General features: G+C 39.6%; 3 protein-coding genes across 7 annotated transcripts in view; 1 reads left to right on the forward strand and 2 right to left on the reverse strand.

Moving 5' to 3' along the window:
- LOC139469616 (U3 small nucleolar RNA-associated protein 6 homolog) overlaps positions 1 to 4,622 on the reverse strand; it is a 172,842-nt gene extending 168,220 nt beyond the window's left edge. Inside the window, exons 1-4 of the mRNA XM_071251836.1 lie at positions 4,437 to 4,622; positions 3,084 to 3,168; positions 1,763 to 1,804; positions 572 to 643 (exon numbers count right to left, since the gene is read on the reverse strand). Of these exons, the coding sequence (XP_071107937.1) occupies positions 572 to 643; positions 1,763 to 1,804; positions 3,084 to 3,168; positions 4,437 to 4,528 (291 nt within the window). The 5' untranslated portion in view covers positions 4,529 to 4,622. The remainder of the gene's footprint in view (positions 1 to 571; positions 644 to 1,762; positions 1,805 to 3,083; positions 3,169 to 4,436) is intronic.
- Positions 4,623 to 4,924: 302 nt separating this feature from the next.
- Positions 4,925 to 9,423, forward strand: LOC139469617 (RING finger protein 151-like). The gene is made up of 5 exons (XM_071251837.1): positions 4,925 to 4,996; positions 6,449 to 6,563; positions 6,910 to 6,956; positions 7,854 to 7,920; positions 8,820 to 9,423. Exons 1-5 carry the CDS (start codon positions 4,938 to 4,940, stop codon positions 9,099 to 9,101), a joined length of 570 nt encoding a protein of 189 aa, XP_071107938.1. The 5' UTR covers positions 4,925 to 4,937; the 3' UTR covers positions 9,102 to 9,423.
- A 1,435-nt stretch (positions 9,424 to 10,858) lies between these two features.
- Positions 10,859 to 17,721, reverse strand: LOC139468503 (manganese-dependent ADP-ribose/CDP-alcohol diphosphatase-like). 5 transcript variants are annotated; one of them, XR_011653693.1, is made up of 4 exons: positions 17,462 to 17,692; positions 15,805 to 16,492; positions 13,351 to 15,109; positions 10,859 to 13,274 (listed from the first exon to the last, which is right to left on the reverse strand). XR_011653693.1 is itself a non-coding variant. In XM_071250493.1 (3 exons), the coding sequence occupies exons 2-3, from the start codon at positions 16,481 to 16,483 to the stop codon at positions 14,799 to 14,801; spliced, it is 990 nt and encodes a 329-aa protein (XP_071106594.1). In that variant the 5' UTR covers positions 16,484 to 16,492; positions 17,673 to 17,721; the 3' UTR covers positions 10,859 to 14,798. The 5 variants fall into 5 exon arrangements, 4 of the variants coding, with proteins under 4 accessions (XP_071106594.1, XP_071106595.1, XP_071106592.1 ...); XM_071250493.1 differs by having other exon boundaries at positions 10,859 to 15,109; positions 17,673 to 17,721; XM_071250494.1 differs by having other exon boundaries at positions 10,859 to 15,109; positions 15,805 to 16,513; positions 17,673 to 17,698.
- Positions 17,722 to 24,784: the final 7,063 nt, after the last annotated feature.

Raw genomic sequence — 24,784 nt, forward strand, 5'->3', positions numbered from 1 at the left:
TATCACGGCGGGGGACACGTTTCCAGGAAAGAGGTTTTTATCGAGCATTCAACTCACATGGAACAAAAGATGTTTGTGTCAGTCTCGAAGTTGATACACATAAAGTAAATTTGTAACAATTATCTTTATCTTTACACTAAGAGAATATATCCACCTGTTTCACCGAAACACAAGTGGAAAGCAGTCTTTTTGGTTTTCAGAAAATATTTGTTAACCGGGTATTTTTGTGACATGTTAAAGACATGAAGCAGATCGCTGGCATTATCTGAGAAAAAAGCTGCTTTTGTTTTCAGTCTAATTGCATGATTCAGTACACAATTCAGTACTGGTAATGAAGGTACGGATTTCATAACTTGTAAACTGTATGTTTCAAGTTTGAGTGAATGTGTATGGTTTTATGCCACTTTTAGCAACAGTACAGCAACAGTACAGCAGGGGACACCAGAAATGGGCTTCACACATGGTACACCTGTAGAGACTTGAACCTGGATCTTCGGTGTGATGAGTGAACGCTTTAACATTCTTTTGATCCGCTGACTAATAACTACATGTATCTGACGGAGCCACTTACCCGGAACAGTTTGTGGATCCGCTGAATAATGGCTACATCAATCTCCAGTCTCTTGTATGTACACCCAGATGCCTAGAACAACATGGCAGAAGTGACAGCGCTGCTGGGCCACAACAAATCAATTATCTGCTGGATTTTCTAAAATGTGATTAATCTTTTTTCGATAACAATTTTATGATGACCATATTTAGCAAAAATAACCAGGGACATTAATAAAAATAAACTCAGTTCTTACATGCAATGCAAGCCTAAATATCTCAATAGAGAAAAAACTATTTGGAAGTTTTTATCTAATCTTCATGTAAAGGATATAACATGACTCTGAGCATTGAAAGACCTGAGGTGAAGGGACCGAGTTTGTAAAACCGAGGGCAAGCCCATCTAGGTTTAGCCGAGTTTGTCAGGAACCTAATGCAGTATAGGGGAATTTGGGGATGGGTTTATGAAAAAACTTGGTGGTCACTGAAAGATAAGCTCAAGTTCACCTGTCCACTTCTCACTTTTGTCAGAATTATCTGATGCTCAAATCATCAATTGTTGTTGTGTCTCTATCCATGTTATCAGTGAATGAAGGATTTCGTGACCCATGGTTAGTCATGTGATGTATAGTTTAATGACAGAAATCTCGAACTCTATGGTTACACTACAAGTCACTAATGTCACATTACTTTCTAACTATGCACCCATTCCTTCTGATTTTTCATATGGTTGAATAAAGACATGACTTAACACAACTTCTGTGTATGAATGACCAGATCGTCAAATACAGGGATGTGTGCAGGTTGTCCCGAAACAAAGAGGAAAAGTCTAGGGGGGTATGGGGTGCATGCATTGATTTGATTGCATTTGAAGCAATTTCATGCAGTTTGGAAAACATTCACACCAAGAAATGGAATAAGTCAATGGCAAAAGTCAATAAGTCAAATAAACAAGATGGCAGATGCAGTAAAATTTCGAATAGCTTCCGCGCACCTGGCTACCCGCCAGGTCTGGGAGCAACACTGCTAGAAACTTCAACCCCCATCCCCCCAGACACAAGGACAACTGTCACAAGTAAATTTGGACTCATACCAGCCCCATCAGGAAGGAAATGCAACAAAATGAATACATGACATGCTCAAATGGAATATTCACTTCAGAGAGCCTCATTTAATTACTGAACAACTATTGATAATCTTGTCTGATACCAACCTCTCGCCTCTTCTCCACCAGCTTGAGAACATTCACTTCATACTGCAACACAAAGGACATGCACAATATAATCCATCTTCCCAAAGGCAAGGGAGTTAACTGACATAAAAGTCCAGTTTCCACCCCTGCAAAACTAGGCAGGGGTATTATGGAGTGACATTTTGGCTGGACTAACGAGTCTATGCATAGTCCAATCAAAATCGCGCAATGAAATCGAAATTCGGTCTGTTAACTGTCGTTCAGATTTTGGTCGGTTGAAGGTTTTGCAAAGCATGTGCATCGCCAAGTCATTGTCAACAGATATTTTCCAAATCTTTTCATGTTTTTAATCAAGGTGTTCACGTGATTTGATGCACTTCGCGATGTAAGACCTGTTTTATCACAATATAGATCTTGATTATCGATCAAATTGTCTTGACTGGGGGCCATCATTTTGTTTGAAGCAGTTGCAAGTGATACGAGAGGTGGAATCTGATTGGTCCATAGGAGAGGCTTAGAAGGGACATAACTTGTAATAGCCACTGATCGAGCCCAGGAATTCCAGCCTAGTTCGGCCATTGTGGAAACTGGACGTTTAAAGTCAGTTAACTCTCTTGCCTTGGGAATATGAATATAATCAGGATAATCAATTGATTTCTCAAAAGTCATCATCAATACATCTGTAACGTTTCTCCATGTGGTCTCACTTAAGGACTACCGCTGTATAGATCTATAACCACGATACATCAGGACTATGCATGTTTATTCTTAGTCTTGGCTGCAGGACATGCGTTCATTGATGACTACATTCACTTCATCAAGGTAGCTGATACTACTTACCTGAACACTACTCACTAGGGCAATACACAACAGTTTCAGTCTATGGAGCAAGATATGGTCATCCATCACCAATATTATACAGACCATTTGTTATTAAAGTTAACATGTTACAGATTAACACTGCTTGGGGTGTTTGTATATTACTGGTACTTCACTGTTGACAGAGATATGTGCATTCAGCATGTTCAGTCATATCATGCCCAATATAGTGTAAAAAATGGAAAAATGAAACAAATTTGTTTCAAAGAAATTAAATTGAACTATTGTACATTGTCAAATGGCAGAATGTTAACTGAATATGGATTATCTCTTTTACAATTTCAATAGTTTGTTTTGCAGGAAAGGTATTTTACATGTATAAGCATTTGATAAGAGAAGGAAATGAGGGAAAATGATTTTTCACTGAAGACATTTATAGACAACTGTAAAATTCAATGGTTTGCATGTTTAGAGAATGTCTGAAGCCCTGCAGGTTCCATGACACTCCAGATTCCTGGCTCACCTGTACATATTGCAGGAAGTCTTCGCGACACTTGGTCCGGCGCCGCAGCTTGTACTCATAGGACTGGCGCTTCTTGAGGATTTGTCTACAACACACATCAAATAAATGTAAAATCAATAAATGATAGAGGGATGAGGAGAATTTGTAAAACATCCCAAAACTCGTAGACACAATGAATTTGTTGAAAAGCCCAGAGTGAATTCGTAGACACTTTCTTTTATATTGGAATTGAATGATAACAATTATTATCATCGAGAACTTAGCAGAATATTCATGTGTCCTTTATATACCTTAACAACAATTTTTAGGTACAAGAAGGCATATGATTGGTTGGATCACTTCCAAACTGAAAGACACTTTCATTGGTTGCAATTAATGTAAATGTTTCTGAGTGTGTTTTTTGCAGGTTCTTTTGTGAATAAAATCTTTAATCTAAAATATGGTAAGTATTTGTACTTCTTTTGAAGGATTCTTTGCATTAATAAATACTATATTATTAATGAATAATCCGGAAGGTATATCCAAGCTGAGAAGGACAAGAGGATTATTCAGTAAGTGGTGATTGGAGTTGGGATTACCGTACATGCACTATTAATTGATAGATTATTAGACAACTGGCATATCATTTGATTCGAAATAGTATATTGTCCTTTATTTTTTAAGATTTGTAAGCAATATTGACGTCTATTACCAAATGTTATTGTTTTGTCTATGAGTTCATGGAAGTAGTTCACTCTACTGGGCACCCTTTTGCAGATTTCAAATTGCGCCACGTGAAGGATCAAACTGACATTGCCATCTATGCTTGGCTAATGAGTTAAGCAATTAGCCTACACTTTACCATGGGTGCTACCACAAGTAATTAGTGCTTGTTTACCAAGTCATCAACACCCAATTGTCTACCTCAATGTGAATACCCATACCCTACCTCATAACCCTAAGGGTCGTAACTGGGTGTTTGATTGGCAAGTGGTGCCCAACCCTAAGGATCATGAGGGGTGCTTGATCCGAAAGGGAATCCAAGGGCTAGGGATAGAGTTGGGGGTGACATACCCTGACACAACTAACCCAAAGGATCAAAGAGGCACGAGGTATCTGTGGAGCGAAAGCAACAGCTGACAGCCTGAGCCAATATTAGCGATAAATTTAAGTTGCAAAATCAAGTGACACATGGCATTTCGCGACTTCGGAAAATTGACAGTCATTGTCAACCTCGGTGTCTTCAATGTGACAGAAAACTTTCATATTGGTTTTAACATAATGTGTACCCCTTCCCAGTTCACTCGATCTGTACATGATGTATCATATGGTTGACACTTCGCACACATTGACACATCTTTTACAAGTTCTCACCTTGTTTCTGCTTTAGTGAACAGTTTTACTCTTTCCATTTGCTCCAGTTCTGGAAGCATTTCCTCAATACTTTGTTGTACAAACTCTGCCATTTTGCAAGTTGTCTTACTTGTACAAAACTCCTGGTATAAGAACGTAAAAACACAAGTAAATAAACCACCCCACGTGTGTTTATACCGGAAGATGATTAAATTCCATGGACCACTATAAAATGGAAAATAAGTGGAAACGAAATATGCTTTGTGAACACCTTCAACATCTATAGCATATATACCGGTATTTGCCAGTATTAATTAATAACATAACCAGGTTTATATAACGCATCATGTTAGGTCAGATGTTTGAAAAGAAAAAGTAAATGACCAACTCTGTCAGTGTGTCAGTGTAAGTAAACCCAATCCCAATTTTGGATTTATTTTTTCATGGACGGTCCCGGTTAAAAGTCACGGAAGTGAGCAGCAGCTGACAACAAACGCGGCGGTTTCAAATCTGGCAGTGATCATGTCTAAACGAAAACAGGATAAAAAGACATCCGACACAAATATTTTAACTGAAGAAGGGTAACTACTTGAAGCCTCTGCCATCATCCTAAACAAAGGATAATATTCTAAGGATTCCCTTTACCCAAAGGAACACGTAGTGGTTCCACAGTTTAGGACAAAAGGCGACTAAAGAATAAAGATAAAGATAAGAAATGTTCAGATTTACGAAAATAAAATGTGGCACAGGGAGTAATACATTGTACCAAGACGATTCTACACCTTTTTCATTTCGACCACACCCGTTAGTAAAGTTACAGAATCTCACCTTGGCGTCCTGTGTAAACGAAATAACCAGTGTCAAGGGTGGAACACCAGCGTCAGTAGCAGAGAGATTATTTATCTGCTTTCATTTGATTATAGCATCATGGTAACCATTGAAAATTACATTGTAATGATATATCCTGAGATTGCTTGATCTCACCCAAGCAATTTCTCCTGGGAGAACCAGTTTTTGATGACAAAAAACAAAATATACCCCAAAATAAAAATGGGGGCCTAAGGGTTGCGTAAACTAGATGATCCATACCCACAGAGATTTTTACCCAACGAAAATGTCTCACCTAGTCTGTTCTTAAGGTTCTTGTCAGATTCGTACCTGTTTTGGAGCATTTATACTTTATTTGGCTGACCTGTACCCAAACTTGGAGGACTCAAACCCATTTATTTTTTAAATCAAGATGTCTGAAATGGAACCATGGACCATTGCTATTTGCGCATTGAGCATGTCCCTCAGTGATGTGGATTTTGTGCTATATAAATAGCATTATTATCATTATTATTATTATTATTATTATTATTATTGAACAATCTGCCCATGAAATCCAAATAGCTGAAAATCTCACAAATTATCTTAATTTAATCAAACTCACTCACTCACTCACTCTAACCTTTGGGTACGAGTCTGCCAATAAAGTATGGGTACAGATCTCCAAGGGTACCAAATGTCCAGTTACCAGTAAAAGTAAGCAGGTGAGCTGAGTTAGTTAGCATGGTTAGCGAGATGACAGGCAGCTGCACTGAATAAACTGGGCTCTTGCCACAATGTTTCGTCTTGTGAACAGTTGACAAATCATGGAGAAGACCCCTGAATCTGCATGTTTCAGGGGCAGCCTAGTGGTTAAAGCGTTTGCTCGTCACACTGAAGACCCGGGTTCGATTCCCCACATGGGTACAATGTGTGAAGCTCATTTCTTGTGTCCCTGTCTAGATATTGCTGGAATATTGCTAAAAGCGGCGTAAAACCATACTTACTCACTCACATTTAACAATAACCCAAAGATATCCAGGACTCATGCAAAGTGGTGGTGGTGGTGGCAGCGGCAAAGTGATGCATCTCCACTGTATGGCTGAAGAATCCACTCTAGTAAAGTGTGTACATCTAATTGGCATTTTCTTGGATTTTATTCTTGCCGAATATAAAAGTATGATATATTCAGGAATGTTTACTTTTTTGTCTTATCATCCATATAGGCCCCGCTACTTTTTGAACCCAGAGTCTGTCAGTCACCACCTCTTCTGCTCAATATGCCAGGAGGTATTTTCAGAACCACAGAGGGCGCCATGTGGTCACAGTTTCTGCAAGAAGGTACAACCAGACTTGTGTCCATTCGGTTTGTTTGTGAATTATCCTGGTCATTAGGCATGGTATGAGACCATAAAAATAAACTAATAAAAAATTAGATATATATTTTTTAAGTTATCTTATTAATTTCATTCATTCATTCATTCATTCATTCATTCATTCATTCATTCATTCATTCATTCCATGTGAGCAGTATATACTAAGCTTGTCTTGTCAGTCTGGCAGTTTGACCTATTGTACAAAGTTATATGCACAATACTGGTGCTCTTTGTGTGTTATCTTTTTTCAAAGGAAAATGTTAGTTGTATATGTTTATACATTGATTGACATTAGCCATGTGTTATTGCAGTGTATCCTACCCTGGCTGAAACATGGACGGACCTGCCCTGAAGACAGGTATGGTTGCACTGGCCTGTAGACGTGGTAGATGGTTACACAGGGGGTAGATTGAGGGACACAGATACAAGCTAACAGAGCAAGGAATTCAACCTGGGATCAGGGACCTGTTCCACAAAGTGATCTTTCCGCTATACTGTCTTAACTCTATGTTAAAGTATGGCAGTTCCTATGGTCTTAGCGCTATGACTGTTGTCAGGTTATGTTAAAGTATGGAGTTCCTATCGTTTTAGCGCTATCACTTGTAAGGCTATTCTAAAGTATGGAAGTTACAATCATCTTTGTACTGACTAAGATGGCTTTGTAGAACAGGACCTGTTTTAGTCTGTATATTTGCAAGACCTGGGCATCAAACTGTACCAACAGCACATAAAGGACGAAGTACCGGTATGTGGGATGACTTATGTTTACTATAAATGGGCATTTCTTTTTTTAATCGAAACTTATTGTGATTAAGTAAAGAAAATCTGTCCAAAACCCTCACAGTTGGGCTCAGTTGATATTGTTGGCATTCCAGTCTTATTGTGTGTTTGTATAGGATACTTTTGCAACCGATAAAATCCTGAGGGATCTTTTTTACATTGAGCTGAATATTGGATGTAACATTACTTAAGTGGAAGATCCTGCTGTTTAAACATTCTTTTACTTTTGCAAATTTAATGTACAAAACTTACAAGAAGAGGGCACTTTCTTTCCAAATGACATTAAGCATTGGCCATTCACTCTGTACTAACGGTACTGTGGTCTAAGGTGCTGAAGTTCCTGGTGCAGAGTTGCACCCCCTAGCCCTGCCAGGATCCACTGATTTTGGGTTTAATGTTTGTTCAAAGCAATGTTGAGTCGCTCCATCACCTTGATGGTGTAAATGACCACCATAACAGCTGTTGTTTTGTACAGGAAACCGTTGCAAGCCCACCAGCTCCATCACGACTTCATCCTGGAGAACATCATTGGGGACCAGATGGTACATACCTTTATATGTTTCTTGTTTAATGCAGAACTCGGCAATATTTCACCAATATGATTGAGGCCTGTAAATTATCAAAGTAGAATGACATGCAATGAACCAAGTCACCATGCCTGACCATCTAATCCTTGAAGTTGCCTTGTGTGACAAGCACATGTTGCCGTGGACAAATTCTACCCTGGATCCCCATGGTGATGTACATTTCGTGTGTTTCATATAATACAATTCTTAGAAGCTGCGTATCAGGACACTACAAAGTTACCATAGTAAAGGTCAAGGTCAGACTACATTGAACTGCCCCATTTTGTATACTGGGCAATTTGGCAAGGACTATAGGACTAGTACCAATTTCTAATGCTGTGTACGGTAATGTTATTGGATAGCTATTTTTAGTATCATGCTATTCAAATTGGGCTCAAAACAAAGCTACGAGAGCAAATGGGATATGGAGATATCATGCATACAAATTTGAAATTCAATGTATACCACTACAGATTGACTGTAGTAATATGAAAGGATTGGGTGTTCTTTAACTTTTTTTGAGTAGTATATTGTTTTTATCAGACTCACTGTAATTGGACCAGTGAAGATCCGGGGTAGAATAGGTCTTCAGCAAACCATGCTTGCCGAAAGAAGCCACTAATTTTGTCGTAAGAGGCGACTAACTGCATCGGGTGGTGAGTCTCGCTGACTTGGTTGATGCATGTCTTTGTATTCCAATTGCGTGGATTGACGCTCATGATGTCAATCATTGGATTGTCTGGTCCAGACCACTGTCATATAGCTGAAATATTGCTGAGTGTGGCATTAAATAACATACAAACAAATCATAGAAATTGTTGTAGTCTCTAATTGTTGAAGGAGTTGCAATAAAACCAGCTTCTTCTGTCTGCCAGGTGGCCTGTCCACACAGAGGTGGTGGGTGTGAGTTCGTGGGACAGCTGCAGCAGCTAGCATCACACAAGAAACACTGTGACTTCAACCCGTGCAACCTCCCAGACTTTGTGCTGAAGAACACACCTCACTGTCTGACTACCCCACCCTGTGTGGAGCTGGATGAAGACGTTGTGCCATCCCCTGGAAAGCCATCTCTGATGTTGCGGTTGTTCCGTTCCGGGGAGTCTCAGAAGCAGCTGCTCAAGTCCATGTTTGATGGCAAGGAGAACAAGCCTTCCTGATAGACCATTTCCTGACCAACCCTTCAATATGTATTTATCTAAACTGATTTCTCTGCAGATTCTATAAGAACATAGATTAATCATTATCACTTGGGTTTGATAAGTTAAAAAAAGTAGTTTTGCAGCTCAGGGAAAAAAATATCAGGGACTTTGTCTAGAACTGTATCTGTAATATGAGTAGTTCCACTTGTTGGGAGTCTTGTGTGTTACTCACACCTCACTTTATATCTCCCTGAAGGGGCATTGGTGGCCTAGTCGTCCAAGGATCTGCAATACCCAGTGCAGAGTGGCATCCTTTGGGCATGCCAGAAACCTGTGATTGTGTGTTCATATCCTGGATTGCATGATCATGTTTCTAGGTTTATCAGCACCATACCTGTGCTTGTGAGTTTCAACAAAGTGGTATCATCCCACACGAAGCTGACACAACGTGATAGAACTATAATACTGTTCAAAGCACAGTTAAGGATCTTTCATGCAAGTCGTAAACAGTAAACTGGTAGAATCTGCCACAATACCTATAAATAACTTGTAACGTGCTGTTGTGTCCATCATGTGACATAAAGTACTCAATGTTTGATAGGGATAATCAGATAGGTCATTCTATTTAAATATACACCGGACATATTGATTTTGTATATCATGGAAAGATAAAATATATCCCTATGAAAAATTGAGTGGCATATTGATCCAGTTTGGCGCATCTCTTGGTTCTTACAGTGTGAAGTACTCATGGTGGAGACCTGAACTGCGATTGCACCAGGCCTGGTATCTAAGACTAAACATTTTCATAAAAATGTAGTACTTTGCTATGGTCAGGGTAGTTCTGTCTCCTTGAGTATTGTGACATTGACACACTCAGCTCTGATATCTGGGTCACCTATCTATGGTTATATTGAAGCAGTATGAACATGTTCATGATGGGGCTCCTTAGGTTTTAGCCTGCCTCCTGAGTTGTGAGCATCTGCTCTACGACAGCACTATAGTGTTGTACAGGCATGAGAGGTTTTCACAAATCATGGGATATCATTACATCAAGGATCACCTTTGTTATACATACCATTACAATACATGTACCGGGGTATACAACATATAGTCCCCCAGATCCCTGACAAACCTTATTGAAGACAAACATGTTCATCCCAGATTGTATAGAGATTTGTCTTTCTCAGAACACATACATAGTATACACATTTCTGATAACATTTGTATATAGGATGTTCATGATGTACAAGTGTGCTAAGTTATTGTATTCAAAAGTATTCAGATGTTTTTCACTGGTACATGTTAATTGTAATAAATCAAAGATACATCATCTTTCCTATTTGTGTTTTCTGTCCCCAGAAGTCTAAAGTGCTTCAGTTCACCGAGCAGAGTAAGCACCCTTTGCTGTCAGGATTTGCTGAATTTGGATTCAAATCCCTGACTCAATCTGATCATAATCTTGGGTCTGTCAGCATCATTGCCATGGACTGTTTGTTCCATGCAGGGATATTGGCGATGCAATGTCCTATTATCACTCACTCACTCATTTCAAGCAGCACTGAAACCAAAGTCGTGTTTGTGTTTAAGATGTACTGCAACCATCAATAGGGTACAGATTCAATAAAATGATGCAGTCCCTTTCATGGTGACTAAATAATGCTTAAATGCTGATGGTTGTTATACGACAGAAATATTACCAATGAAGCGTTACCATGGTTACATATAAGCTTCCTCACTAAAATGCTTAGTTACAAAAACAACAAACTCTTAAAATGTTTTGACAATTTATGTCATAAAATGCCAAGTATGCAACCAATACATATTCCTGGTGACAGGTGTCCCACTTTTCTTAAAAAACAAACAAATGAAATAAGTTAACAAGCATACTTTCACTGCAGTCAATTTCTCACTGACATTCATATTTATGATAATGCTTAACAAAACAGTCTCAGTTCAAAGACAACGACAATAGCTGAAACACACAACAAAGAAAAACTCAATTCTGCTTTGACAAATTCAAAGTAGTGTCTCAAGGTACAACATTGAGAAAAAAGTCACGTGCCTGAGAACAAATATTATGTTTAGCGATAATATATTTTACAATCAGCACTTCAAATGGTGTGACAAGCGTCGTTCGTCATCACAGTCCATTGTGAGTGGTTGTGTTTGATGGGGGGGGGGGGGGGGGGAGCCTGGAGCCTGTAAAGAGTAATGATGACCCTTAACCTTACCCCCCTTACCCCACCTCCCATCCAACCCCCAGTTATATAATGGTGATTGGTGTGCCATTGCATGAACAGAACCATCACCTGGAGACCATCCTTTCCCCAGTTCATGGCAATATGACACTATAAGTTTGTAATACTGGAAATTAAGTCTTAACACTTGCAAGTTTGAGGAAACGTATCAAAGAAAAATGAAAGTTAGTAGCTCAAAAATACATTAAGTCACACCTCTTGTACATAAACAAACATGAGAATAGTATTTTACAATTAATGTTCATACCACGTTACTGTCACCCTAATATAAACTTGTATCACTTTGTATCGATACAGGACCAACCCATTCCATACTCGCATCATAGCACAGAGTAGTGATAACACCATAGCTGTAGCGATAACACCATAGTTGTAGCGATAACACCATAGCTATAGCGATAACACCATAGCTGTAGCGATAACACCATAGCTGTAGCGATATCACATTTGTAGTGATAACACCATAGAACACATCTGTAGTGAACACCACACACCAGAGTTGAATACACAACTCCGTACAAACACAGCTGCAGTGATGACATCAACTTGACATATCACAACAGGTATAACTTATAAAACGCCTCATCAACTGGACCAGATGACTTTAACACATCCCATGCAGATATAGCTACATATTGTTATTATGTCAAACACATATAAATACACATGGTGAAATACATTTATGACATATTTAGTAAAAAAAAGAATATTTTTCAATATGCATATAAACTAGAGTGGCTATCAATATATCACATTGCTTGTGGATATTTAATCCCAAAGAATATCACAATGATAAGAGCACAAGGCTGACAGACATGGATCAGATACAGAACTGATTTTCCATACAGCACCGGAGGCCCAGTCGTCTAAGGCGTCACAATTTGCTATGCAGAGTTGCGTTCCTTGGCGTGCCAGAAACCTAAGATCATGGGTTTGAATCCTGGTCCGCCCTAATTGTTTCTAGGTTTGTCAGCACCATAACGACACTATTGGGTCTCACCAAAGAGGTAAATGACTTGCATCACTTCAAGCTCTCCTCCCAGATTAAGCGGACGCCGTGACATAAATGCAACACTGTTTAAAGCGGCGCTAAACCAAATTCACTCACTCACTCTAACTTGACTGACTCACAATGTGATAACATCTCATGTTAAAAACACAGGTACTCAACATCAACATTTTATTAAATCTATCGCTATGAAAGATATTATTTTTAACTGTGAAATTAATTCACGTCAATACAAACAAGTAATTGTTAAAAACTACTTGTTTGTTTGGACATAAATAACTTTTAATCATTCTCAGTTAAAAATAATATCAAAACAAAATGGGGAATAGTGATATATTTCAACAATAATTGGTGCTAAATGCCTGTGTCAAAACAGATCCCTCCCTCCTCTCCAGTACTTTGATAGTTATACGAAGCACCAGTAGAGACATCTAAATGTTTTCCACAAAAATACTCCATGACAATAGATCATGATATGCACTCTTATCACAACCTGCCATATGCTGAATGAAATAGGGCAAACATTGTACAAAACATGTGTTCTTGCGAACAGCAAAAACATATATATAGTTGGTGGGACCCTGTTAGTACACACTGGACAGAGCATGTATACCAAGGCAAAACTTACTTAAGTAGACGTAAGCATATATCTTTCTTCAATTTGACAATGGTATCTACTGGTATCTTCAAGTTGACCTATGGTATCTACCTTCATGTTGGCCTATGGTATCTATCTTCAAGTTGACCTATGGTATCTACCTTCATGTTGGCCTATGGTATCTATCTTCAAGTTGACCTATGGTATCTACCTTCATGTTGGCCTATGGTATCTATCTTCAAGTTGACCTATGGTATCTACCTTCGTGTTGGCCTATGGTATCTATCTTCAAGTTGACCTTTGGTATCTGTCTTCAAGTTGACCTATGGTATCTATCTTCAAGTTGACCTATGGTATCTGTCTTCAAGTTGACCTATGGGTATCTGTCTTCAAGTTGACCTATGGGTATCTATCTTCAAGTTGACCTATGGTATCTACCTTCATGTTGACCTATGGTATCTACCTTCAAGGAAAGCTATGGAACTGTCTAAATCTTCAAGTAGGCCTGTGGTACCTAACTTCAAGTTCACCTATGATATTTTATCTTGCAGTAGATATATAATATCAATATTCAAGTCTACCTTTGGTATCTTTCTTCCTGTAGGCCCGAGGTACAATACATTTCTGTAAACGACATATGATTGACATGGTTTCAGCATGTTCAGAGCAGCTTAACTCTGGGTGACAAGACATTAATAGCAGTGTATGGACAATTTGACATCATTTGTGCTGGTAATATATGGTAGTATCTGTAACACATGCAAGACAGTATCACTTGCAATCTCTCTTATCTATCACAAGCTTAATGAACAGACTGCACCAGGATCACTAGCTTACAGAATCAAAAGCATGGCACATTAGCTCCTTACAGTACGGGTAAATACAGGTAAGTACAGGAAGTCTGTATGAATAACATCATTGTTTGGAACTTACTGTGACCTTAAGACCAGTTTCAGGTGCTAACTGTGGTCTGATCAAAGCATCCCGAATATGCCTGGAAGATAAACCTCCATCATGTGCCTAGGCCATTAACTCCCTGAACATTTCTCCTGAACTGATAAGCTTCCTAAACCCTGTAAACCAAGTGGGCCTCACAAACTCCCGGAACAAAATGTGCCCTAATCACTAACTTTCTGAATTAACACGTCTTCCCAAGGCAAGGGCATTAACTGACTATAAAAGTCCAGTTTTCATCCATATCAAAATAGGCTGGAATTTCCAGGTTTGATCATAGCGCCACCAGTGGCTATTATGAGTTATGTCCATTCTATGTCCCTCCTATTGACCAATCAGATTCAACATCTCATATCACTTTCATTTGCTTCAAACAAAATGGCTGCACCCAGTCAAGACAATCCGACAAAGATCTAAACTGTAATAAAACAGGTCTTACCTCACGAAGTGCATCAAATTACTTGAGCACCTTGATTAAAAACATGAAAAAATTTGCAAAAAATTATGTCGACACCTATTGGCGCTAAACATGCTTTGCAAACCCTTCAGTCGACCGAAATGTGCATGTTGTATCCATGTTGTTTATGAATCTGATGTCCAGTTCGTTAAGCGATTTTGGACTATGCATACACCCGTAGTCCAGCCACAATGTAACTCCGGAATTCCAGCCAAGTTCGGCAAGGGTGGAAACTGGACATTTATAGTCAGTTAATCCCCTTGCATCGGGAAGATGGAATAAATGCAGATAACTAACTTTTTTAACTTATGTGCATGATCACTAAATTATGTGCCTGGTACTAGTTGGACCACTAGCTACTCCGACTACATGGATCACTAGCCGTTTCCTTCTTTCTATCACAGTCTGCATAAGGGAACATATCTATATTCTTCCATCATAAAATCAAGGTAGGATATCGGAGTTTAATTGAATAATTTTGTACACGCCCCTGTCCTACTATTTCTATTCTATCACAATACATTGTGGCTGTCCCAAAAGCATTGCTCCCTGGCTCTGTCTCGAGAACCGCTGGGAATGTGATGTGTAGAATCCCTTCACTGTCTGCGGCTGATGCCCCGTCATGGTCATGACCTGCCATGTAGGCCGACACACATGAGTGTCTGTCGATGACACGCAGGATATCCTCATAGTTCCAGCACAGGCTGGAATAGTCCACGCATGCTTCAGGAAATATGGGGATGTGACCTGGAACAAACACAGTACATATGAGACCCTGCCCTGGGTGCTGTGAAGATAGTGAGTGAGTGAGTGAGTATGGTTTTACGCCGTTTTTAGCAATATTCCAGCAATATCACGGCGGGGGGCACCAGAAATGGGCTCCACACATTGTACCCATGTCGGGAATCGAACCCGGGTCTTCGGCGTGACGAGCGAACGCTTTAACCACTAGGCTACCCGCCCCTGCTGTGAAGATAACATATCAACAGACTGATTATTCAAGTAAGATATTACAGTGCGATCAAACAACCACTCAGGCAATAATAACTTGTAAAACTGTAATTTGTATTCAAAGATGATTACTAACCTCAGTCTTTCATGTAACAAAGGTTATTTTAATAAACAGAGGACAAGGCCACAACGAAACCATTATTGACCTCACATCTTTTACAAATATACTACCGACAAAAACAAAATGGAACTGATGAAATGATAAAGAACATGGTGAAGGTGTAATGATGTTAAATTTCTGAAAAATTAATTTTGAGCGCGCAGATCATTATTCAGGTGTCCACCATGTTGGTCGATACATGCATGACACCTTGATAACAAACTGTTGATTACCGGTATTTTAAAATCAGCCATTATGCCTATTGAAATATAATTGTTTCAAATCTGCTGATCATGCTGATCTGTGACCAAGGTTTACAAGACATACTCACCAATAACAATAACGTTTTCTCTGTTAGAGTCTGCTTCCAATAGAACTTGCTCAAGCCATTCAAGTTGCCCACTAGTAAGCCCTCCGTTAAACTCCACAAAGCGTCTGTCTGTTCCCATTCCATGTGGCTGATTTTTATCTGCATTTGGATTTCTCTCTAAGATTCTCTTTGCTTCATCGTGTTCAGGGGTATTTTCAGGAGTACCGATAACACTCAAGTCATAGCAGTCGAGAGCTACAATGCGCAGTGCAGGGGAGGCAAGAAATGTGTAAAATGCCTTCCCTGCTACTCCCTTACAGTTGACACGCGCTGCAGAGTTGAGGGCGGATTTAAGCAGGAAATCTTGAGAGAAGTTGTAACATTCATGATTGCCTATAACATGATAAACAGATTTTCTTAGGCTTGCCAAGGGCGCCATGACCGCCATTAGGGCAGTTCTAGATGCATCATCCTTCTTGTTTTTTCCATCTATAATGTCCCCTAACTGTAGGACAAAGTCAACCTTGGGTTGACAATCTCTCCAGTAGTTTACCGCATTTTTCAGCAGGTTCAAAGAGTTTCTGTAGTATCTCTGACGGGTACCCTGGAAATTATAACTGTCATCGATATCAGCATACTGAATATCCGTTATGATGCCAAAAGTAGGGGCAGGAAGAGGCTTTGTTGATGGGGAAGACATTGCTCACACCTGCAATCATGGCAACATCAACTAAAACATAACATTAAAAAAGCAAACAGTTATCAAATTCCACAAAACATATTTCTCTATTACTGGGGGAAAACATTTTGTGATAACTATTTTGAAATTGTCTTAACAGAAGCCTACATTGACATGCAAAAAGGATCAGTAAACATGGTAAACGGAGACAAATAAAATTAAATAAACAAAGCATTAAAAGATAGCATATGCTACTGTCAAAATCAAAGAGTCCTAATAAACTTTCCCAGATGTTGTTTGCCGGAGGCAGTTCTTGTATCTTGGACTGTATTTTTGCACATGTAAGTCTCAGGTGTTCAATATTTTAAATATAACATCATTTGAAGTATGTTAATAATAATAATTGATTTGTAAAGCGCCTAATATCCATCGACAGTTGCTCACTGGCGCTGTGTTCATGTAAAACATTGAGCTTTCATTATGTTAAGGAGTGGGATTACCCGTATATACTTTGTTTGGTATATAAGCTGTTCTATTATGATATACAGAAAGTGATGGTGTAAAATTGCTGACAATAGTACATAACATCGTTTGCTCATGTTGATAATATAGAATCAGTCGGATAGCAAGTCTCAAGATCGTTTTTGCCTTTCAATAATCTGTCTTTGTGTCTCCTACACTATTCTATGATGAGTTTGGTGTTAGGATTAGCATCCAACAACGTCTTACAATTGTAGGTAATTCCGCACTCAGCCACTGGAACTCGTATGGTACCTCTGTGGAATTCACAACACCGTCTATACGCACCATTAAAGAATACACAGCAAAGTACGAACGTTGATGCAAGGGCCCCTTTTTATTATTATGGGAGACGTTATATAAGACGTTTCATAAACGCATAGAAGTGCTACAAAAAACGCAGTAACACTAGAATAGACCATTATTCATATACTTCACCATCTCAGATGTCAGATCGTGCAACGTTAAAATAACACTTACTGATTAGTGTATGACCGTCTCACCCGGGGCCGTTTCCAAGGCTAAGATTAAATCGAGCGAACGTGAAAGACCTGTAATTTTCGCTACTATTACAGCTGAGATCACCGTTTTCTCATGACATTCTGAGAACAAAATACCGATATTTGTTTACTGTTCGTTTTAAGAACTGACACCGTGTCAGACAACGTACAACGTATTGCGTTTGACTTACAGACTTACAACATGACAGGAAATTTCTACACCGGAAATGAGAACATTTCTAACTTTATCCTTCGCGAATGTCTCAAGGGAGGCTACTCTGGAAATGCTAACACAACAACACGTTAAAAACGTCACAACTGTATTACATGGACTAATGATACTATATGAATGTATCTTAAAGTAAAGTATAACAACAGAATCTTAACGTTAATAACATTAAGCACATAAATTTTCGCGAAAACAGCTACTGAAGGTCAAGCGAAAACCGCACCTTATTTTAATCATAAAGATAAAAACGATTGCTGTAAATAATTCAAATCTCGTATCAAGTGCCCCCTGGTGGTGATGAAAATCCAAGATATACAGCATTGTTGCAATTGACCCTTAATGAATTACTGTGATAATTCGTATAAATGTAACAGATAATTATGATATATGGAGTGTAGATTGATATCATGAAGTATTTCCACCATGTTGGTGGCCACCAGGTGGCGCTGCTGAGGTGGATCCATATCCAGCCATGTTCGGAATGGATCAATGTATAAGTGTGCCAAGTTTGGCGCTTTTCACCCAAAGTGCAAAAATTTGACAACACCCAACCCAACTACTAAGGTCAATGTCATCTGTTGATTCTATTTTTGTCACTATATTTCAACCATGTTTCACAGTTGTTCACATATTTTAAACACGTATGAGCTATTTAATAATACTGATAACAACAACAACAACAACAACAACAACAACAACAACAACAACAACAACAATAACAATAACGATAATAGTTCTAAGTACATTTGTTATGCGTTTAACTCCATACACTAGGTGAATGCTCACAGCCCTACATGAAACAGGGTAAAACTCTGCTTATACAAGATCATAGATACATGACAAATAGATGTGGCAGCTGGTGTTGAAGGTCTTGAGACGGGACAGGAAAATTGTTAGAGTTTCTGCTTCTTCACAAGTGATGGGAGACGGTTCCTTAGAACCGGAGCTATATAGAGAAAATGACATCTGCCCAGATCTTGTCAGTTTAGTCTATACAAAGGTATACAAAAGAGATGTTTCTCAGAAGAACGGAGGGATCTAAATGGTTGATATACCTGGATACGGTCAGATAAGTAGGAAGGTGCGGACTGGTTGTAGCAGTGGTACGTTAAGGTCAGGATCTTGTACCGAATTCGGGCTTCCACTGTGAGCCAGTGAAGATCGATACGCACTGGTGTTATATGCGCTGACGTTTGGATTCTCGACACAATCCTTGTTGCCATGTTTTGAATACGTTGTAATCTGATTAACTGCTCTTTAGAGATGTTACAAAGTAGCGTATTGCAATTATCGAGTCTAGTGAGCACAAGCATATCCGTAGCGTCAGTAGAAAGAAGGTGTGTGATTGCTCCGATACTTCTAAGGTGGAAATGTTCTGCAAATCTTTGAGATGTATTGTTCCATAGAGAGTTCACTGCCAAGAAGGACGCCAAGATTTTTACAGCGTCCGATAACTTTATTTCAGATTGTCCAACATTTACTTGCCATATTTGGCATGTTAATAAGATAATCTGAATTAGTGATTGAACTTGACATCTTTTACATACTGCATCATCATTATTCAACCCACATTGTCCTTTACGTACTCTCTGGATGCCGAAGCTTTTGCGCCAACTTCTAAATTTGATTAAAAATCTTCTATAGCTTAATGATTCTACACGTGATAAATAATATAACACGTAAATTTAGTAGCCGTTTTCGATTTGGGCGAGGTGACGTTTTCGCCAATTGGTGCAGTTTTCTCTCGGAGACGTTTTGCTGAGATGCCGTTTTAGCTATAACACCATAGCCATATATATGATTAAAGTGACCATATCGTTTTCCTTCAGCGTGAATTGAAAAGACTTTCAAGACTATGATATAAGCAGGTCAAATGGCAGCCCTAGCACGTTTGTTTCAAGTTCCTCAACCACAAACTTGTTTTTCCGTAAGAATGCATGTTATTATCAGTTTCTCACATAACACTTTTTGTTTCTTTTGTTGTTGTTGTTGTTGTTTAACGCCGCACTCACCAATATTTCAATTGTAGGACAGCGGCCCGTAAATAATCGAGTTGGGACCAGGCAATCCAGAGGTTGATACCATGAGCATCGTCCTCGCAGTTTGAATACGATGACATGCATCAACCAAGTCAGCGAGTCTGATCACCCGATCCCGTTAGTCGCCTCTTACGACAAGCATGGGTTGCTGAAGACGAATGCTAATACAACCATTTTTTGGTGTCGTTTCTTTCCCATCAAAGAGAATCGCAGGAACGAACATTTAGCCGCTAATTAAGTGTGGGTTAGGGCTGTTTAACAACATTGGCCATCAGACAACTACAAGATAGATAACAATACAGACACATTGAAATACAAAAATGAAAATCGAAATATTCATATTGTTATGTTACATTGTTTGCGGAATATGTTTTTTTAATCATGCAACCCCTAAAGCAAAACACAAAATTACTGTCTGTATGATTGATTCAAAATACTTAAAAAACATTGTCTACATTGTATAAGGTCTTTGAAAGGCATTCAGAAGTGATACACATAAGGAAGAGAATATATGGATGTCAACTTCTTTATCAGTGCTAATTACCCCCGGCCTCCCGTTTGCCCAATGTCCATTGCCTTACTATGATAACTGAAGTACTGGCTTCCATACCATGAGCGCTAATTATCGTAAAGTGTCCATTGCCTATCAGCGCCGGTCATCTGTTGGCTTTCCTTGTTAGTTTCTACCCTTTGTTATTTTCCACCTTTTGTTATCTTACATATATATGCTCTCTACATCATGGCATTCATTCACCTGATGAAGGAGTAAGCATATACTCCGAAACGTTCCTCATAATAAAGAAGTTGACATCCAAATATTCTCTTACTTACATTGTATAACATTTAAACTCTCTCCATGAGCTCTACAGGTAACATACTTCTCCGCAGATTCAGTGCATCTACATACGTTCATTCCTACATCTCTGGAGACGCCAATTGAAGAGTTGAACACCAAGATGTAACACATTGAGGGTCAATACGTAACGACGTGCCTATCGCATGCCTCTTGTATGTTTTCACATGTGTTGCAATGTAGTAAAAGATGTTACTAACATCATATATAAGCCGTGGCTTTGCAAAAGCTTGGCAATATTGTTGTATGTTTCAAAATTGCCGAAAACTGTCATGTGGTAGTAGAGAGTGTTGGTGGTCGCGAGGGTCAGTTGCAGCAAACGAAGCGCTCGTACAATATCGAGTACTGACGTGGTACGCCTCGGCAGATAGGTAAACTAGCGTCAGCGTCATTGGTTGTTTGTAAATAACTCCGGGACAGACTCCACTATTCGAACAGTTTCGTGAGGTGATAGTTTCTAGAAGGCTGATTGTACCTATATGACTAGGGCGGTTCGAGACCTTTCACCGCGTTCTACCATGCAGTTACCAACACTATTCCGAATTTAAGAACGGAGCATGATCCACAATTAAGACATTTGCCAGTGACTTAATTATGGACATTCGTGATTGCACTGACATTTACCACAGGGCCTGCTACATATTGGTTCTGTCACTTAGTTAACCCATTGGATTGCCTTTGTGTATTGTGTCGGTGGTAAATAGTGAGTGAGTTTGGTTTAACGCCGCTTTTAACAGTTTTCCAGCTATATCACGGCGTGTCAGCTTAATGTGGGAGGAAAGCCCGAAGTGACGTTCACCACTTTGGTGAAACCCATGAGCACGGGTATGGTGCTGACAAACCTAGAAACATAATCGGGGCAAACCGGGATTCAAACCCACAATCATAGGTTTCTGGCGTGCCCAAGGGACGCAACCCTGCACAGCGAATCGCGGCGCCACATAAAGTACAAGAAATACTGTGGACTTTCTACCCCCATAGGTAATAAATCCTTTGCGTTTCCTTCAATGATTTCCTTTGAATCCTTGGGAGAACCTGCGGCATTGAACGACAGGAAGTAACTTTAAAATCAGGAAGATACCCTGAGCATTCTGACACGAATTTGTAACCAGGAAAAAAACAAAAATACCAAAAATGTAGTAAACAAGAACAAAAGTTAAATATTCAAAATACCAAACTGAACTGAAGGAATTTCTTTGAATAAAAAATGAATATACCAAAAATTAAAATGTCAAAATAGAAGTAACGGATTGGAAACCTAATACTGTGTGTTTCAACACAATGTTATTTATTCATTGATCGTGTATGGTCCTTACGGATTTCACAATTTGTTTTTGCATGAACCGATTCCTGAGTGAACTTCTGCGTTGTTCTCAATTTAGAAATCACCTCTTAACAACCGGCATGTTTCTCTCTGGGAGGAAGTGATGAATGGTGTATAGGGTACCAATAACACATTTTCCTGGACATGCAGAGAACAATTATTTTTTACAGGACGTCCCGCGAAAACCTGTGGCACAATTATTTTTACATGTATTTTCAGGAACAAATTATCTTTGTAACAAAATAGCCTTTGACGAGGCTCGTTAATGGTTATTGAGTATTGATGTGCGCGCGCATGGCACGTGAGAACATATTTATGGACCTGAATTCGATCACCTTTAACGATTCTCTAAAACAATATGGCTGTTGTCTTTCCAAATAATCCCAGAGTTTGTCTTCCAGCTATGTCTTTGAGCAACCGGTACCTTGCGAAATGTAGCTGGTCTTTGTCACATGTATAATGTTACCGATATATGCATGTATCCAAGTGGGTAAGTGATTGAGTGTGTGTTGGGGGATGGTTGGGTTGGCGAGTGATTGATTAAGTATGATTTTGCGTCGTTTTGAGTAATAATCGAGCCACATTAAACCAGGAATTGGCTATATACATTGTAGGTATGTGGGGAATCGAACCCATTTCTTTGAAGCGACGAAGGAACACTTTATCTATACTGGACTCCCCAACCGACATGAAGTATGTGAAAATATTCCATTATCTTGAAAAAGTACACCTACGGCTTTCGAAAGATAACCTTATTTAGGAAAACTACGTCAGTCTTTGTTGTCTATGGGGACTTTGGACGTTATCTTCTTCATCTTCCACTCACTGCCTCTGGGCCACATGTATTAGCGGTAAATATTCACAATTATCATTGGCGGCATTCTCGTGGGATATTAAACTGGCCCCCAACTCCATGCTCAGTTTATGTTCCGCATAAAATACTTTTTTCTGTACCTAGATATTTGCATCCCGTATCGCTACCCACGTGGTACAATTTACGTTATACCACGTGGTGCTGAAAGTTAATTATCGATAGCCATTATCTGGGACACTGTAAGCATAAATGGACAAGCTTCATTAAAATATTAAACGCAAACCTGATAGGGATCATCAACTGTGGTATTCTAACGTAACCAACTCGCACTGAGGGGAAACATATGGCTTATTTAAAAATATAATCTTTCGAACCCTCCATTTTATCACCGACAAAAACTCTGAAATTCAGATGCTGTGGTCATAATGTACCCCTAGCGAGGGTTGATGTAAACACAGCGGCGCTGTAAGATTATTTATAACCTGACTGTGTTAAAGACATGATCTTAGATACATTTCCATACATATTTACATGCAGGCGCGGTACTGCCTGGGACGCAGGTACGCAACCGATTTCACACAAGCAGCCACACTGCTGGACGATTGCTGAGTGAGGCGTATAACAGCAAACAAAACAGCACTTCCCAATCTGCCTCTTGTATGTTTTTGGTAATGTCGCAGTAAACTAGTTTACTGAAATCTGTAGGAAGGTGACTCGTGAAGATCCTGGTAGAGAATAGGTCTTCAGTAGCCCATGCTTGTCGTAAGAGGCGACCATGCTTATCGTAACAGGCGACTAACGGGATCGGTTGGTCAGCCTCGCTGACTTGGTTGAAGCATGTCATCGTATTCCAATTGCGTGGATCGATTCTTATGATGTCAATCACTGGATTGTCTGGCCCAGACACGATTATTAACAGACCGCCGTCATATAGCTGGAATATTGGTGAGTGCAGCGTTAAACATCAGACAAACAGAATGCGGGTAATATTGTTAATGTCTTTCAAAATTGCTGATGCATCACTAGACTATCAGAAGTGGTAGAACGTCCGCCCGGAGAACGGAAGGTCCGGAGCCGATTCCCGGCCGCGACATATCAAAAGGCGTTAGAAGATTGTATTTCTTGCTACCCTGCCTGGTGCTCGGCTTTAAGTGGGTAAAACAAGGACTGGTCGGCTCGGAGTCAGTATACTGTGTCTGAGTGGGGTATTCATGTTAAACTGCGGCATGGTATCTGAGTGGGCGAGCACTATAAAATCGGCATCAGTCAGGACTAGTACAAGCAGCCACACACACACGTGCATGCATGTCGCTATCAAGTGCACAAATCTTGGATGCGACTTTTAACCCCATTTAACTTCACCTCAAAACGGCAGGGACAAATTTCTACATTGAAAGCTTGCTCTACTTGTTTAAGGGTGAGAATGTGAAAGCTGATTGATTTGGCAATAAATAAAGATTATTAGCTGAGTGCGTATTCTTGTCGTCAATGTCATATATTAGGAATGAAAATTGTATAATGCGGGCTTGGACAGAGAAGTGCTGGCGATGAGACTTAACCCATACTTTATTTCTATAATTCCAGTAAGTGTTATTTTTTCCAATTCATTTGCTTGCTGAGAGAAGCGAACATAAAATCTCACGTTAGCGTCACCTTACAAGGATCGCTTGTTTCACCGCGTCGTCAATATACGTACCCTGATGGTGGATGGCGGTAATGAAATGTCCTGATTTAACCATCACTGCAGCCTGTAAATAAGCGAGTATCCTCACAAATGGGAAACTATGTCGCAGAATCAGCTCGGAGTAAATCACCGCGACTGATAACTAAATGTTAGTTAGGCGGGTTTCACGAAAGAGATATTTGGGTCCTATTTTCCCCAGTAATCTACACGAGGGAAGCCAGGGAAAATGACAGGCTATTTGTAAAGCCACCCTGACACTTTCACGATTTTTGTCCCTGCAATGCCGCGCAATGCGTCGTGGCAAGGCGCGCCATTTCGGTGGTACGCAGCGGAGCGTGAGGCCGCGTTTGCGCCCTGTTC

Source organism: Haliotis cracherodii, unplaced genomic scaffold, assembly GCF_022045235.1.
Source record: "Haliotis cracherodii isolate W230 unplaced genomic scaffold, xgHalCrac1.p SCAF_2, whole genome shotgun sequence".
Lineage (NCBI taxonomy): Eukaryota > Metazoa > Mollusca > Gastropoda > Lepetellida > Haliotidae > Haliotis > Haliotis cracherodii.

Excerpts from the sequence above, each read along its gene's own strand:
- LOC139469617 (XM_071251837.1), top strand. The coding sequence starts at position 4,938 with ATGTCTAAACGAAAACAGGATAAAAAGACATCCGACACAAATATTTTA. Across the intron at positions 6,957-7,853 it reads CGGACCTGCCCTGAAGACAG|GAAACCGTTGCAAGCCCACC; the intron begins GTATGGTTGCAC and ends TGTTTTGTACAG. Across the intron at positions 7,921-8,819 it reads ACATCATTGGGGACCAGATG|GTGGCCTGTCCACACAGAGG; the intron begins GTACATACCTTT and ends TCTGTCTGCCAG.
- LOC139468503 (XM_071250493.1), bottom strand. The coding sequence starts at position 16,483 with ATGTCTTCCCCATCAACAAAGCCTCTTCCTGCCCCTACTTTTGGCATC. Across the intron at positions 15,110-15,804 it reads AGAAAACGTTATTGTTATTG|GTCACATCCCCATATTTCCT; the intron begins GTGAGTATGTCT and ends TGTTTGTTCCAG.